General features: G+C 42.7%; 1 protein-coding gene across 1 annotated transcript; it reads right to left on the bottom strand.

Annotated features, from left to right (window-relative positions):
• Nucleotides 1-4,642: 4,642 nt before the first annotated feature.
• On the bottom strand, nucleotides 4,643-17,479 carry LOC138887739 (uncharacterized). The gene is made up of 4 exons (XM_070169519.1): nucleotides 17,391-17,479; nucleotides 17,206-17,345; nucleotides 7,635-7,945; nucleotides 4,643-5,167 (listed from the first exon to the last, which is right to left on the bottom strand). The coding sequence occupies exons 1-4, from the start codon at nucleotides 17,477-17,479 to the stop codon at nucleotides 4,643-4,645; spliced, it is 1,065 nt and encodes a 354-aa protein (XP_070025620.1).
• Nucleotides 17,480-18,511: the final 1,032 nt, after the last annotated feature.

Here is an 18,511-nt window from a genome sequence, read left to right on the forward strand (position 1 = left end):
ACAAGACTCCTCGGCGTATTTAACCTCGCAAGCGTGACAACTCGAGGAGAGATCCTGCTGCCCACAAATGCCTAGGGGTGATGAAGACTACCCTTTTCGAGGTTGTGGACGGTGACATGGGCTGCAATATTATTCTGGGAAGACCATGGCTGCATGAGATGAAAGTCGCGCTTTCAACGTATCATTAGTTACTGAAATTCCTAACTCCCAAGGGGATTAAATAGATTAAAGGCGATTAACTGGTGGCAAGGGAGATGAATGCAATTTCATTCTATAGTAGCAAAGGGAAGGAGCATGCAGCATAGTAATTATAGGAACCAGCGCCTGATTTCGAATCAAGTGAAGTCAACCAGGGGGAAAAGGCGTCGAGATCTTATCAGGTGCTAAGGTATTTCCAGGTCCCAGAAGAGATGGACCCAACGAAGTCCACCTCAGAAGAGCTTGAGCAAGTCGCATTATTTGAATAATTCTTGGAGAGGAAGTTCCATTTGGGGACATGATTGCACCCCGAGCTCAGGTCTAGATTTATTGAATTTCTTAATTTAATGATGATTGTTTTGCATGGTCACATGAGGATATGACAGGTATCTCGACGGAAGTGGCCATACACAAGTTAAGCTTGGATCCCAGCATCCCTTTGGTAAGACAAAAGAAACTCCCTATTGCATAGGCCAAAAATAAATTCGTCAAAAAAGAAGTAACTCGCTTACTTGATATCAGCTCGATCCGAGAGGTAAAGTATCCGAACTATCTAGCTAACGTAGTAATAGTTCCTACGAAGAACAATAAATTTTGTATATGCGTAGACTATAAGAACTTCAATAAGGAGTGCCTAAAGGACTCGTTCCCACTGTCAAACATCAATCAAATGATTGATGCGGGCATGAGTTAATGAGTTTCCTCGATGCTTATTCTGGGTACAACCAAATTAAGATGAACCCGAAGGATTAGGAAAAGACTTCGTTTATAATGAATTTCGGCACACATTGTTATAATGTGATGCCCTTCGGGCTAAAGAATGCTGGAGCCACTTATCAACGGCTCATAAACAAGATGTTTGAAAAACAAATAGAGATAACCATGGAAGTTTATATATATGATATACTTGTTAAGTCTGTGAACGCATGTGATCATCTTAAGCATCTACAAGAAACTTTTGATATCCTAAGGAAGCATAACATGAAGCTTAACCCCGAGAAGTGCGCATTCGGGGTCAGCTCCGACAAGTTCCTAGGATTTCTGGTGTCACAAAGGGGGATTGTGGTAAACACTAACAATATAAAAGCCATCAAAAACATCCCGGGCCAGCTATCAAGCATAAAAGAGGTTTAAAGGCTCACAGGGAGATTGGCCGCCTTGAGCAGGTTCATTTCCAGTCATCTGAGAAATGCCACCATTTCTTTGCATTACTCAAAAAGAAAAACAACTTCGAATGGACCCTGGAATGCCAGAAGGCTTTGAAGGATTTGAAAAGGTACTTGTCAAGCGCTCCGTTATTGTCAGATCCGAAGGAAGGTGAAAATTTTTTAATCTACCTAGCAGTCTCGGAGGTAGAGGTAAGCGCCATTTTAGTTCGTAAGGACGAAGGTATGCAATCTCCTATTTATTACGTTAATAGAATTTTAACGGGAGCAGAAACTCTCTACCCGCATTTGGAGAAGCTGGCCTTAGCTCTCGTAGTCGTCGCTCGGAAGCTGAGACCTTACTTCCAGTATCACCCGATAGTTGTGGTAACCACCTAAATATCCTTTACAAACCCAAACTCTCAGGTAGGTTGGCCAAATGGTCCATTGAAATTAGCGAATTTGACATGGAATATAAACCTAGGACTGCGATAAATCACAAGTTTTGACCGACTTTGTGGCCGATTTCAGTCCGGGATTGTTGCCTCTGGTAACCAAAGAACCAGTGATTGTGTCAAAATCGAAATCATGAGTTTGGACCTTATTTACGAACAGAGTTTCCAAGGTAAAGGGGTCTGGGCTTGGCATAGTGTTAACCATGCCTTCGGGAGAAACCCTAAGGCAGGCCATAAGAACGGTCCCTTTGACTAAAAATAAAGCAATGTATGAAGCATTTTACTTGCAGGACTCGAATTTGCCCGAGGCCTAGATTCCGAGGTCATAGAAATCAAATGTGACTCCCAGCTGGTGGTAAACCAGGTCTACGGGAACTTCAAAACCAAATAGGAGTGCATGCAGCAATACATAGTGAAGGTTCAAGCTATGCTTGTTCGATTCCGGGAGTGGTCAATTATGCATATCCCGAGGGAAGAAAAAGAAGAAGTGGATGCATTAGTTAACCTCGGTTCATCAATGAAAATGAAGGGATCGGATTACGGGACGATAGTACAGCTCATGCACTTAGTTCTAGATGCAGATAACTACTATGAGGTGAATATAACTAATTTGGTCTAGGACTGGAGGAAACATATCATTGATTATCTCGAGCATGGGAAGTTGCCCAAAGACTCAAGGCATCCCAGACGCTGCGTGCCAAAGCAGCACGATATAGCTTCAAAGGAGGCCAATTGTACATGATATCTTTCCAAGGCCCCTGGCATGATACTTGGGAGCCTTCGAAGTTAATTATGTTATGCGAGAAGTCCACGAAGGAATATGTGGAAATCATTCGAGCGTAGACTCCTTAGTACTAAAACTGGTAAGGGCGGGATACTATTAGTCGCGAATGGAACAAGTCACCAAACTTTCGTACAAAAATGTGATAAAGTGTCAACGCTACACGCCACTAGTGCATCAACCAACAGAACCATTGCATTCAGTTCTGTCTCCATGGTCGTTCATAAAGCGGGGGATGGATATCATCGGACCATTGACGCTGGCTCCTGGTAAGGTAAGATTTTTTTAAAATTTTAATTGACTATATTTCTAAGTGGGTTGAAGCAAGTCCTTATCAAAAGATCGGCGAATCTGATGTGGTGGATTTCTAGTGGGAGAACATAAGTTGCAGATTTGGAATACCAAAAGAGATAGCATGCGATAACGGGCCAAAGTTTGTAGGCCCAAGGATTACAAAGTTCCTTGAAGACTTGAAAAACAAAAGAATCACATCTTCGCCCTATCATTCGAGTGCAAATGGTCAAGCGGAATCGATGAACAAAATGATTATACAAAATCTCAAAAAGAGGTTGGAAGCAGCTAAAAGTAAATGGCATGAGGAGCTGCTTGGAGTGCTATGGGCATACCAAACAACGGCCAAATCGAACACAGGAAAAACTCCTTTCCAGGAAAGTGAAGAGACAAACAACGAAGCAATGTTAGTCAACCTGGAGCTAGTCGATGAGCACAAGGACTTGGCGCATATAAGAATGGCAGCCTAAAAGCAAAGAATAGAAAGATATTATAATCGAAGATCTAACCTCTGTTATTTCAAAGTGGGAGACTTGTTCCTAAGGAAAGCAACTCAAAATACCCCGGAAACCAACGCAAGGAAGCTAGGTCCAACAGGGAAGGACCCTACCGGGTTTCAGCTGTCACCGAGAAAGGTTCATATGAGTTGGAAAATTAGGATAGAGAAAAGTTGCCAAGCAACTGGAATATGGCACACCTCAAAAGATATTATTGCTGACGAACATCACATGTAATGAAAGTATATGCTCTCTTTTTCCCTTCGTCCAGTTTTTGTCCCAATTGGGGTTTTAATAAGGCAGCAATGGAAAGCATACTACGAAGAATGTTTCAACAGCGGCAATAAGACCTTTTAATAGCAAGGAACACAAGCAAAGAACCGCTCTAGAGCGGCTAGATAATCTTTTGCTCGGTAGCAAAGTTCCCACCGGAAAGTTAAGTTTGCTACCGAACAAAGATTACTCAACCGTTCGCAAGTGAAAACCACTAGGGGATTGTTATATAGTCTTAGCATAACGAATGCTTATGTACTTTTTGAAAATGGACGAAATAAAGTAGAGTCCTTTTATTTGTATCTTGTTTCTTGTCTGACCGATGAATTGATTTTGTCATTTAAAAGTTAAACAAGTACTTCAAATGCTAGTGCCGTAACGAACAGGAGACGTCCTCTTCAAGAGCACCGTAAACATAAAAGGGCCCTCTTTTATAAAAACCCTCATGATAAAGGGTTGATTTCGAAAGAATTTATGCCCGAAATCCAAATGCTTTCAGGGGAAAATACACCCAAAGATTAGACGCAAATAGTAAAACCGCGCAAAACACTTAAGCAAGAAAGAACGCAAAGTCTAAAACTTGCATAAATGTTCAAGCAAAGGAATGTGGAAAGACTTATGCAATACTTGAGCAAAAGATGTTTTTATTCACAATAAATGTGCCAAAACGGCACAGGAACAAAAGTTGGGACAAGCAATGAAAAGATCAATTGCTGCATCTCCAAAACCCAAAGGAAGAGAAGCATCCACGCCACAGGGGAGGTGGGTAGATATGTTGATGGCTCAATATCTTGACCCTCATCAGTTTGGCCTTCAACATCTTTGTCCTCTAGTTCTTCTTCATTTCTCGAGGATTCGGAACTGGAACCAGAAGAACCGGAAGAATTAGGCTCTACCGGAACACCCCCTTTAGTAGCTGACTCTAGCTCGCGGGCTTTAGCAATTTCGGTATCAAAGTCAATGACACTCGCTTTAGCCTCTTCTAAGATTTTTCTCTCCATGTTATACATAACATATATTTTTTTCAACAACGAGGGAAGCTGCTCGTTGCTTAAGTTCTTCATTGAGTTGGTTAACCTCGGCAGAAAGGTTTTCCCGGGCGGATCTAGTGGACTTGAGGCTATCATCAAGTTCGCAGACAGTAGAGCTGAAAATTCTATTATGCTCAATGATCTTCTTATACTTCTCCTCCAATTGAGCATATTTCACCTTAGCAGTAGCAAGCTCTTCAATTTTGGAGTTCAAGGCTGCCTCCAAGTTTCTCAATCTTTTAGTGGATGCATCCTCACGATCGGATGCAGCAAGAACGACACTATGGACTTTAGCCCATTTAGCCCTAACCTTTTCAAATTGAACCCTCAGTGGGGCGATCTCTTGGCTAAGGGTCTCCACTTCTTGCTCAATTTGCTTCAAATGAGCCTCCAACACAAAAGCCTTAGCAGCTTTAGCTTCTAATTTAGAAAGACGAACAGCAGTTTGGTGCCGCTCGGCCAAAAGTTGATCTCGCCTAGAGGTAAGTATTACACCCTATGCATTCCAAGGTGACGTATAATGAATATAAGACTTGTTAATCATGATTTAAATGAGTTTAAAGTCATAATATGACTATATATTATGTTTGGATAGAAAATATAAAGTTTGGACAAAATCAGATTTAATTTGCGAAAAAACTGACTAAGGATTTGCCTTGTAACAGAGCATTTTGAGAAATACATCTCTTAACTGTTCGTTCATACAATATCCGGATAAAAAGATATAAGCATCGGAAGTGGGCCAATGCTAGTGTGCAAAGGTAGCACCTCTTTGACCTTTCCAAGTTGTTATATAAAGGTCTTAGGACGTCTTTATATTCACTTTTTCCATAGAAAACGACCTAAGAACATCGATAAACATAGCCATGAGCTCTCTTCTAGGGTTTCAAAGAAGAATAACATCCCCGGTACGAAATCAAGAAGCGATAACATTAGAGCGATCCCTACGACGTAAGTATCGCTATATCGCCTCTCTTTTTCTTTGTAGTTTGAGTTTTGGAAGGTACTTCATAGTTAAGAAACTGTATTTAAGATTTGAAGGTTGATAAATTTGTTTCCTAATAGTTAGAACTCACGGGACGGTGACCAAAAGTCGTGAGTTCGATTTATTTTACTTTTAGTAGACTGTTTTGTAGTCCACTTGTGTTGGCCTATTGTTCTGCTGATTTATGGAGTTTGGAAGGATAAAAAGTGCATGGAGAAACTCCACATGTGGTAGGGTAGTAGGGTGGTCGCTCGTCATTGCAATTTCAGGCTAATTGATAGCTTGTTGATTGGGTGTGTTATGGTATATTTGGGTTTTTTGTTGTATTGAAGGTCCCGAATTGTAGTTAAGTTGTTTTTTAGTTGCTGATTGTATTGTGTTTGTATCTTGCCTATAGTAGGCTTGAGGGAGCAGTAAAATCAGGGAAAATGCTGTCCATTTTATTTTAGAATTGAGTTATCATTTGAGATACGTGATATACTAACGCCATCTAAGTTGTACATGTATTTCTTTGTTATAGGGTTGGCGCGCTAGTTGTCATAATCTTGTTGTTGAGTTGGATTGGCGACTTGAGGTATGTTAAGGCTATCCCTTCTTTCCTCTTGGTATGATCCATATGATACAACAAAATGAGCAAGCACATAACTTTCATAAATGATTCTATTCTTAGAAGTACTAGGGTTGCCTATGTTTTTGATTCTCCATATGTCATACTATCATATCATCGTTTCATGGGTCTCATGACATTACGAGAGATCTTATTGACTTACTTCATTATGCATTTCATCTATTTATACATGTAAATTGACCCATGACCAAATGGTGTTATATACGTATATAGTATATGTATATAGGGTATGGGGAAAGGTTGTGGCGTTATATATACACTACCGCCTGATCAGGTGGTATACGTTTATGATTTCACCCACAAAGGCTGAGATGATATGATGGGATGCCCTTAGAGGCTTGATGATATTATCTACGCATATACCTATGCATGACATGGCATTTATACGCATATTCATGACATTATAAATGTTTTATTATTTACAGAACTATTCAGACTTATAGGTTGAGTCCTTTACTCCATGTTTCTTTCATGTATTTTATATACTGATTTTTATGCCTTACATACTTGGTGCATTATTCGTACTGACGCCCCTATTTCCTGGGGGCTGCATTTCATGCCCGCAGGGGTAGGTAGACAGGTTAACGGTCCTCATTCTTAGGATCCTTGCTCAGCGAGAGTTGGTGTGCTCCATTTGATCCGGAGCTGCTATTGAGTTTTTGTACGATACTTTTTTATACATATGGGTATGACGGGGTCCATTCCCGTCCTTTATACAGTTGTACACTCTGTTAGAGGTCTGTAGACAGTCATGTATAGCTGGATAGTATGTGGCCTTGTCGGCTCGGCGTACCGTATTTTATGTACACATACACACACACACACATACACATACACACACACACACACACACACACACATATATATATATATATATATATTTGGGCATGCTTTCCTATGTATGTTGTTCATATGAATTTTACTTCCAGACGTTATGCATGACCTACACTTATTTCATGTTTATATCTTAGATGTATGCTTAGGGGTGTTCGATAGGTAGAACTCGGCACTCGTCACAGCCCATCGGTTTGGGTTGTGACAGTAAGTTCCTCATGGAAGATTTGGTGAAGAACGAGATGAAGCTGATGGCGTTGAAGGGTGAGAAGCAGCTACGGCAAATGCAGTGCTGGTTGTTGGTTGCTCATCAACCGAAGTTGGTAGGGACCTGGTACTCAGCCCCACAATACCGAGCGCAACGATTGGGATCTAGAAACGGGAGTTGGTATTTTCGACAATTTCAAACTCCCCCCAGAGTGCCGAGGCATCGTCCTCGGTTGGTATAACTAACTCAACAGATTGAGCAGGCTGTTGAGTTGAGGAAGGTCGTCGTCTTCTATGTAGAGAAGCTACCTCCTCACTAGCTTCTCCATCATCGTAAATCATCACGGTATCCATGATCGGCCCAGGTGGAGGGCTCATCACCATGACTTCCGGAGACGACTTGGGGGCAGCACTCCACGCCCTCTTATTCTTTCCCAGGGCTGCGGAGGAACGTCTTATCCGCTTGTTCTCCGGCCGGGGACTTCGATAAGAAGCACTCACACCAGAAGCATGCCCAGATACGCCTACCTGTGAAAAAGCCTTTTGTAGAAGCCTCGCCGCATCAAAAGGATCAGTCAAAACGTCCTCCTCGAGCACGACAACTGAGCCTTGGGGTGGACCTATAGTCAACAGGAGGGAAGAATCAAATAACTTTCTCATAAGAAAAGGTAAGGCGAGATGAGTTCAACTTACCATGATTTTTGGCCTTCCACCCATATTTCAGCGGCAACTCTTTCCACGTGCGGGTTTCGGGCGTACTAACATCCAAATTTTTCTGAACCCATTTGTCCAAGCCCTCAACTAGGGGTGTACATGGAACGGGTTGGTTCGATTTTTATCAAAACCAAATCAAACCAACTATATCAGTTTGGATTGGTTCGCTTTTGTCGAATTTTTCTGGTTTTTTGTTACTTAAATATTATTTTAATTTTACTTTGTTAAATTTTTGATAAGCAAATATATGTTTAGTAAAAATATAAAAATTGACAAACATATTATCTATTAAAATATTCTTATGAGAGAATTTTCTCAGTAACACATAATAGTTATTTTTTTAGTCGTCTGACAATAATATTTCGTATATGTACGCTTTCAAGGTAATCAAATTTAGTAATTAAACATAAAAATCAATATGATACGTAAATAATAATAATTACTTCACATTCGAAAAAGATATAACGATTTAGTAGATCTTAACATATGATATGAATATGAAAGAATAAAGAGATTGACGCATTTCAGTAACACTTGATGAGAAAGTGATCATACAACCTATTATTTATGGTTAATAAATATGGAGCACTTCATATACTATTAAATATTATATCCCGCAAGATAATCCCAAATATTTCTAGACTTTTTTAAGGAAAATTCTATATAAAATCTTAAAAGTATATATAAAAATTATATATTTATATGTCGGTTTGGTTCAGATTTTTTTACTCAATACCAAACCAAATCAAACCAAACCTAGTCGGGTTTTTAATCGGTTTGGTTTGACCTTTTGGTTTGATATGATTTTCTGGTTCGGTTTGTACACCCCTACCCTCAACCCTAGGGGGAACCCACCGAGTCGCTGAGACAGGTAAAGGAAGAAAAGTTAAATGATGAGGAATGGTCTTTAACGAAAGCAGAAGCAAACTATATACTTACGAGTGCGGTTCCACAATTCCGGGAAAGACAGAGCCGAGGCTGGAATCATGTCGTTGGTGGCAACTGAAACAAACCGTTCCATCCACCCACGATTATTATCATCATCCATGTTGGATAGTAGTGCATGGTGGCCTCGTTAATCATTCCCCCACAGAAGATCTTGAGGGAATAAAGGTTCATCATGTGAGTTAGGGTTAGCTCTTCCCTCATTTCTTGGCACAGGTGTCGAAGAAACATACCTGGTAGCGGAGGCAAAACTCCGCAATAACGGAATCAAGCTCTCCACTCAAAGAAAACGTCCCCAAAGTGAAGGGATACGTACAAAAGTATGTAAAACCCCTTCTTGGGTAAGGTTACCCGCTCCGCCAGATCAGGAGCAATAATGTCTAAATCCTGGCAATAACAATCTTCCTTCACAGCAGGAATAATCGAAGGACGATGGAAGAAGGATAGATGCCAACGGCCCATGTACGAGGGTTAGCAGAAGGAAATTTCTCTTCGAAGTCTTTAGTTGTGACAAGACTTCTGGAGATGATGGTGCTTACTGTAGGAGAAGTAGCTTCATCGGCCAAAGGCCGAAACACTAGCTGCTCATGGGGTACTCAAACTTCTCCCGGACCCTGGTCCTTCGTGTGGGTACCTCACACTTAGTTCTAACCATCTAGTTTGTGTTGCATCCTTCCAATGGCTTTGCTTTCCATGCTCCTAGAAAATAAAAATCGATATTACAAAATAATACAATTAAAAAAATAATTAAAAAAATAAAGCAGTAAAATTGGTTGCCTCCCAACAAGTGCTTGGTTTAACATAGCGGCATGACGCGAATCACTTTCTACCTCCACTTTGAACTTATGAATTGGACCCCAACTTTTAATTCTGCTCTATGATCAAACTCCTGGGATGGTGGAACGAATATGACTGGCCCAATAAAATAATGTAATATTATGCACTTCTTGGCATTTAGATGAGATGTGTATTCCCGACTTTCTGGAAAGAAGAATTCCAGAATGTAGGCATCTTGTTCCTTATTCCCAGACTCCTCAAGTGGCTCGGATGGCTCTATTTATGTATCATCATCCAAACACAATGTGTAAAAATTCTTGTAGTGTGGACCAATGCGCTCAACTACACGAACATTGGGACTGTCTATATCCTCAACACTAATGACACTAGAGTCAACTAAATATGTATCATCAATGTCCTTGGTTGACTCTAGTATCTCTTCTATAACATAGGCATCCTCAAATTCTAGTTGATTGGTTTGGTCATATTCTACTCTTATTGGCCCAAGTAAAGGTAAAGTTTTGAAGAATGACAAAGGAACTCAGACATGGACCAGGACCATCTTGTGAAGCACAGTTATGATCAACCCAAACATGTGAGATGCACGTGAAGGAGATAAACTTAACTTATCAGAAGTAATATCTCCTAATCATGATCGAAAAGGTTGCATATTGGATAAGGAGAAAGACTCCTTACACAAAGAGAACACGGTTTAGGAAAAGGATAGAGTTAGAGTATGAGCTCAACTAGAACTCTTCCACCATGGAAGAGTAGCATCTGTATCCTAGTCAATCTCTAATTGCTAACTCCTTAAATATCAGTGTTGTTCTCTTTTACATGTAATGCACATAAGCAAAAGTTAAACGTGAATTGAGAGAAAAATAGCAAGGCGATTTTGCAAGCAATTTATGTGTGATTCAAGCGTGCAATCTTGAAGCTACTTGAACTAGAGAGAAGAACCAGTTCCAAAAGTCTATCTTTTATTCTAGTTCAATTGTAGTAGGTAATTTTACATTGTACCTTTAAGCTTATTTAGAAGCAATTGTAATAGCTACGTAGAGTTTTCAAGTTAGAGTTAACTTGAAGTTGTCGCAACAGTTGAGGCTGTGCGCCACAACCGGATTAGAGTTAATCCTAGGTTTACAAAAGAGTTTTTGTAAATGCAATTTTTGGCTCAGTAATTTTAGTAGAGAGTTTGGGAAAATCCTACAGGAAGGTAGGTCATGGTTTTTTCACCTTTTGAGCCAGGTGTTTTCCACGTAAAATCTCTGTATTCTTTTTTCTGTATTTCTTATTCCGCAATAGTAGTAGTTGGAACACATAGAAGAACCAGGTCCTTCTATAATCAAGTTAAGAAAACATTGGGTACCACATAAATCACCCCCCCCCCTTTTGTATGGTATTAAAGTCTAAAACATCAATTGGTATCAGAGCGGGTTATCCTTGAAGAGGCTAAGACCTTAGGAACAGATCAAGATGAGTGCACCACCTGAAAACTGGAAAGGTGTCACGACCCTAAACACGGACCCGGTCGTGATGGCGCCTCTCGTGAAGACAAGGCTAGTTGGCACACGTCCAATTCAATTTTAAGCAATTAAATAATAGAACTAAGTCTTAAACATGGCAATAAATCCCAAAAGAAGGTAATTAATACAGTTTGCGAAGAAAGAAAGACATAGTCTGACATCGGGGTGTCACCAGTCATGAGCATCTATTAATATACTACAAGTCTAAAGAGTTTACACATCTATTATAGAATCACTAACAAGAGAAAAGAAATGAGATAGGGGGAGAAGCACGGGACTGCGAACGCCGAGCAGCTACCTCGTGAACTCCAGAATCTGTTGGAAGCTCGCAACCCTCGCCAGCAGGACCTGAAGCGCCTGAATCTGCACATGGGGTGCAGGGAGTAAAGTGAGTACTCTAACTCAAGGAGTAATAATAATAAATGAAGACTGAGAAATAAGAAATCACATAAGGCACATCACAGGCTATAAGGAAGCAGTAAAGCTAGTAAAAGTAAAGAAACAGTGAAAATATGCAAAGTCTCTTCAGTATAGTTTAAGATTCTTAAAAATCCCTTTTAAACAGTTAGGCAAGTAAAAGACAGGCAACTAGAAAAGGTAAAGACATAAAGAAACGCCCCTCGGGTACAATACCAACAAAATCAGCCCCTCGGGCAACACACGGAACATTAACCAGCCCTTCGGGCTATATCTCACATCACAATGGGTACCCGCGCTCACTGGGGGTGTGCAGACTCCTGGAGGGGCTCCTTACGGCCCAAGCGCAATATCCAACCATCTCATGGCATAATCACATAGGCTCTTGGCCTCATATCAACAAGCCACCTCGTGGCGTACAAATCTCAGGCCCTCGCCTTATAATTATAATCAGTGTTTCCTCACAGCACAGGCCCTTATCCTTACTCAGTCAGAATCTCACAAGTCACTCGAGCAATAGTAAAACATGGTGCTCAGCCCAAAATATCATTTAAGTGTTAAAGCAGAGTAAACATGGCTGAATTATGAAAACAGTAGAATATAGCATGACTGAGTTCAAGTATAAAGTCAAATAGTTAGGAAATATCCGTAAAACTCCCCTAAGGTTTCAAATAGTTGGCACGAGGCCCAAATATGGCATTCATCCCAAAACATAATGATAGCAAACAGTTTCAGTCAAATATGCGGTAAAACAATCATTCAGGATGGACTAAGTCACAATCCCGATGTGCAATTCGGGGTTTCATACCCTCAGGACAACATTTACAATCATTACTCACCTCAATCCGGTCTAAACTCTATCCCGCGATGCCTTTGCCCCTCAAATCGGCCTCCACTCGCGTCGAATCTATCAAAAATATAGAATCACGACGTCAAAATATGCTAAGGGAACGAAGCCCATGCGAAAATAATCAATTTACAACATAAATCCTTAAATTACAAAAACTCGTCCCGCGGGACCACATCTCGAAATTCGATAAAATTCACATCAATAGATTCCTCATCTCCCCACGAGTTCATACATATCAAAAGTACCAAAATCCGACCACAAATGGTCCCTCAAATCTAGGTCTCCAATACCAAGCCCTAGTTTTCCCAATTTTAACCCTTAAATTCCATTAATTACAGCTCTAATGCGTGAAATAATACCATAGGAACGAGTTTTAGGTTCAACAATCTTTACCTCCAGATGATATCCCTTGAATCCCTCTTCAAAATCTCCCAAAAGGCTCCAAAACCGACTTAGAAATGGTAGAATAGTCCAAAATTCGCGAAGGAAATTATTTATACCTTCTGGCCTAGGGAATTCGCATCTGCGGCCAAAATCCCGCTTCTGCGGTACCGCTTTTGCGGTCCTTGAACTGCTTCTGCAGTTTTTCACTTAAGTCCCAACTTCCGCATCTGCGATGCTCACTCCGCACCTACGCCATCGCAGGTGCGGTTACCCAACCGCTTTTGCGGTCACAGCTTTCTTAGCCTCTTTTCACTTTTGCGACTTCTTTTCTGCGTCTGTGGCGTCGCACATGCGGTCTCCTAAGTACCCTCCTCCCGCTCGGTCTCCCAGGTGAGGATATCTGCTCTACGTCTCCTACTCGATCTTTCAGGTAGCCTCCTCCACGTGCCGACCTCTCCACTGCACTTTCACTGAAGCTATATCCTTTGATCTCGACTTCCGAACCAGACGCTCCAAAATAACTGTTGGCTCCATATCATAAGTCAAATCACTATCCAACTAAATCTTGCTGAAATCCAGAATATGAAACGGATCCCCAATATACTTCCGGAGCATAGAAATATGAAATACAGGATGAACACTCGACAAGCTGGGTGGCAAAGCAAGCTCATAAGCCACCTCCCCAATCCTCCGAAGCATCTAAAAGGCCCAATGAACCGAGGAATCAACTTACCCTTCTTCCCAAACCTCATAACACCCTTCATCGGCGAAACCTTCAACAGAACCTTCTCACCAACCATGTAGGACACATCTCGAACCTTCCTGTCAGCATAACTCTTTTGCCTCGACTATGTTGTACGAAGCCTCTCTTGAATTACTTTCACCTTTTATAAAGCATCATGCACCAAGTCTGTCCCCAATAACCTAGCCTCACCCGGCTAGAACCAATCAACTGGAGATCTACACCGCCTCCCATACAAAGCCTCATATGGAGCCATCTGAATACTCGACTAGTAGCTATTGTTGTAAGCAAACTCTGCAAGCAGTAGAAACTGATCCCATGACCCTCCAAAATTAATGACAAGCACGCAACATGTCCTCCAATATCTAAATAGTGCGCTCGGACTGCCCATCCGTCTGAGGGTGAAAAATTGTGCTCAACTCAACCTGAGTACCCAACTCTCGCTGCACAGACTTCCAAAACTACGATGTAAACTGAGTGCCCCTATCAGAAATGATGGAAACTGGGACACCATGCAAATGAACAATCTCCCAGATACAGATCTTTGCCAACCGCTCTGAAGAATAGGTAGTATACACAGGAATGAAGTGTGCAGACTTGGTCAGCCGATCCACAATCACCCAAATAGCATCGAACTTCTTCAAAGTCTGTGGGAGCCCAACTACAAAGTCCATGGTGATCCGCTCACACTTCCACTTTGGAATATCCATCCGCTGAAGCAAGCCACCGGGTCTCTGATGCTCATATTTCACCTACTGACAATTGAGACACCGAGCTACAAATCCCACAATGTCTTTCTTCATTCTCCTCCACCAATAATGCTGTCTCATATCCTAATACATCTTCGCGGCACCCGAATGAATGGAATATCGTGAGCTATGGTCCTCATCCAGAATCAACTCCTGAAGCCCATCTACATTGGGTACACATATCCGGCACTGCATCCTTAACACCGCATCATCACCAACAGTCACATCTCTGGCATCATCGTGTTGAACTCTGTCCTTAAGGACAAGAAAATGAGGATCATCATACTGGCGCTCTCTGATGCAATCATATAAGGAAGACCGAGAAACCACACAAGCCAATACCCGACTGGGCTTCGAAATATCTAACCTCACGAACCGATTGGCCAAGGCCTGAACATCAACTGCAAGAGGTCTCTCCCCAACTGGAATATATGCCAAACTCCCCATACTCACCACCTTTCAGCTCAAAGCATCGGCCACCACATTGGCCTTCCTTGGATGGTACAATATAATGATATTATAATCCTTTAGCAACTCCAACCATCTCCGCTGCCTCAAATTGAGATCCTTCTGCTTGAACAAGTGCTGGAGGCTACGATGATCAGTAAACACCTCACAAGACACACCATACAAATAATGCCTCCAAATCTTCAACACGTGAACAATGGCAGCCAACTCTAAATCATGAACGGGGTAGTTCTTCTCATGGGGTTTCAACTGACGAGAAGCATAAGTAATAAATCTACCCTTCTGCATCAATACACACCTAATACCAACTCTCGAAGCACCACAATACACGGTATATGAACTTGAAGCTAATGGCAAAACTAACACTAGAGCTTGGTCAAGGCTATCTTGAGCTTCTAAAAGCTCTCCTCACACTCATCCGACCATACAAATGAAGCACCCTTCTAAGTCAACTTGGTCAAGGGCGATGCGATAGATGAGAATCCTTGATTAAACCGGTGATAATAACCCGCCAAACCAAGAAAGATGTAAATCTCTATGGCTGAGGATGGTCTAGGCCAACTTTGAACCGCCTCTATCTTCTTCGGATCAACCTGAATACCCTCGTTGGACACCACGTGCCCCAAGAAAGCCACTGAATTGAGCTAAAACTCACACTTGAAGAACTTTGCATAAAGCTTCTCCTCCCTCAATCTCTGCAACACGACTCTTCAATGCTCCGTGTGCTCCTCCTGACTACGCGAATACACCAGAATATCATCAATGAAGACTATGACAAACGAGCCGAGATAAGGCCGGAACACGCTGTTCATCAAATGCATGAACGTTGCTGGGGCATTGGTCAGCCCAAAAGACATTACCAAGAACTCATAATGACCATTTCGGATCCTGAAAGCTATCTTAAGAATATTCGAGTCCCTGATCTTCAACTGGTGATAACCTGAACGGAGATCAATCTTGGAGAACACTCTCGCTCCCTGAAGCTGGTCGAATAAATCATCAATGCAGGGCAACGGATACTTCTTCTTAACTATTACTTTGTTCAACTGCCTATAATCAATGCACATCCTCATAGTGCCATCCTTCTTCTTCACAAATAGAATCGTCGCACCCCAAGGCGACACACTAGGCCGAATGAACCCCTTATCAAGGAGTTCCTGAAGTTGCTCCTTTAACTCCTTCAACTCCGCCGGTACCATACGATACGGCAGAATAGAAATGGGCTGAGTGACCGACATTAGGTCAATACCAAAATCAATATCCCTGTCCGGTGGCATGCCCATCAGGTCTACAGGAAATACATCGGGAAAATCCCTCACAACTGGAACAGAATTAATACTGGGAGTCTCCGCACCGACATCCCTCACAAAGGCTAGATATGAAAGACAACTCTTCCCAACCATACGTTGGGCCTTCAAGAATGAAATTACCCTACTGGGAACATAATCAGTCAAACCTCGCCACTCAATCCGTGGCACACCCAATATAGCCAATGTCACTGTCTTGGCATGACAGTCCAGAATAGCACGACACGGAGATATCCAATCCATTCCCAAAATAACATCAAAATCCACCATACAGAATAATAAAAGATCCACTCGGGTCTCCATACCCCCAATAGTCACCACACACGACCGGTACACACGGTCTACAATAATAGTATCGCCTACCGGGGCAGATACATGAACAGGTGAAACAAGAGACTCACGAGGCATCCCCAAATAACGAGCAAAGTATGATGACACATAAGAAAAGGTGGAACTGGGATCAAGTAATATAGAGGCATCTCTGTGGCAGATTGAAATAATACCTGTAATAACAACATCGAAAGCAATAGCATCGGGTCTAGCTGGAAGTGCATAGAAATGGACCTGACCGCCACCTGATTGGCCTCCCCCTCTAGGGCAACCCCTAGCTGACTGACCTCCACCCCTAGCTGACTAGGCGGGTGGTAGTGAAGTAACTGGTGCTGAAGCCGATGGCTGGCTCCTCTACTAAGATGAACCCACAAGACGACGATGACACTGCCTCCACATATGGCCCATCTCTCCACACTCATAACAACTCTCGGGAGCTGGAGATGGGGAATGAAGGGAACCCCTAGCACCGGAATGACTAGCAGATGCACCTGGCATAGAAGAGCCCTAAACTGATGGAGCATGGGACAAACTCTGAGCTGGAAGGGAACTAAGTGATGACTGGTCCTGATGAGAACCGTGAGAACCATGACTCGATGACGCCCCACGATAACCTGGGCGATCTGGCTAAGCATGCTTGAAAGGACGGCCTCTGCCATTCTGAAACTGACCTCTCGAAGTAGCGTCTCCATAACTACCAGATTCTTGAGGCCTCTTGGCCTCCCTCTTCTCTCGCTCCTGGTGACAAACTGGCTCAATCTCACGAGCAATGTCTACAACCTCCTCAAAAGTGGAACTAGTCACCCTCTCCCTGGTCATAAGAATACGAAGCTAATAAGTGAGGCCATCAACAAACCTCCTAATCCTCTCCATATCTGTTGGAACAAACCAAATCGCATGACGAGCTAACTCGGAGAACCTCATCTCATACTGCGTCACAGTCATCTCTTCCTGACGCAACCACTCAAACTGCCTGCGTAGCTCCTCTCTGCGAGACTGCGGCACATACTTCTCTATAAAGAGAATGGAGAACTACTGCTAGGTAAGGGGTGCTGCACTAACAGGCCTACGCCTCTCAGAAGTCTCCCACCAAGTGAAAGCAGCTCTAGAAAACTGATAAGTAGTGAAAGCGACCCCGCTGGTCTCCAGAATACCCGCTGTACGAAGCATTCTCTGACACTTATCCAAGAAACCCTGGGCATCCTCGCCCTCTGCCCCACTGAAAGTCGGAGGCTGAAGTCTACCAAACCTCTCCAAACTACGTTGTTCGTCCTCTGGCATGGAAGGAACTACATAGTCCTGAGCAGCTACAACCGGATAGGCTGGATGTGCCCCCGATGTCTGAAGTCCCTGCACGACCTGCTCGGGTGTGTGAGCAATGGGAGTCTGAGTGCCTCCTGACCAGAGAAGTAGCTGTGGCTGTAGTAACTGAGACCGCCTGAGCTAGGCTAGTGCAAACTGATAGAATCTGAGCCAAGAAGGCCTCTTGAAGACCCGGAATCATAATGGGCACAGCTGGTGCTGCTGGAGCGCCCACAACTAGGACCTGATCCTGAACTGGGGCGGCTAATGGATCTGCAGGTACTACCCTAGCTGTTGTGCGGGCCACACCCCTGCCCCTACCACGACCACGATCGCGTCCTCGGCCTCTAGTGGCCATAACTGGTGGTACTGTTGGTCGTCCATCCTAACCGGTAGCGCGTGTCCTCACCATCTGTGAGAGAATAGAATAACAGAAGTTTAGTACTTGGATCAACAGATTCGCACGACAAGAATTTCAAGAATAAGAAGTTTTTCCTAAAGGTTCTTCAGCTTCTCGAGGATAAATACAGATGTCTCTGTATCGATCCGCAAGACTCTATTAAACCTGCTCATGACTCACGAGACCTATGTAACCTAGGCTCTGATACCAACTTGTCACAACCCTGAACCCGGACGCGGTCGTGATGGCGCCTCTCCTGAAGGACAAGGCCAGTC

The sequence above is a fragment of the Nicotiana sylvestris genome, chromosome 3 (genome assembly GCF_000393655.2).
Source record: "Nicotiana sylvestris chromosome 3, ASM39365v2, whole genome shotgun sequence".
Lineage (NCBI taxonomy): Eukaryota > Viridiplantae > Streptophyta > Magnoliopsida > Solanales > Solanaceae > Nicotiana > Nicotiana sylvestris.

Excerpts from the sequence above, each read along its gene's own strand:
- LOC138887739 (XM_070169519.1), bottom strand. The coding sequence starts at position 17,479 with ATGACTGTGACGCAGTATGAGATGAGGTTCTCCGAGTTAGCTCGTCAT. Across the intron at positions 7,946-17,205 it reads TGGAGACGCTACTTCGAGAG|GTCCACCCCAAGGCTCAGTT; the intron begins GTCAGTTTCAGA and ends TGTTGACTATAG. Across the intron at positions 5,168-7,634 it reads ATGGAGAAGCTAGTGAGGAG|GGTGTAATACTTACCTCTAG; the intron begins GTAGCTTCTCTA and ends TGGAATGCATAG.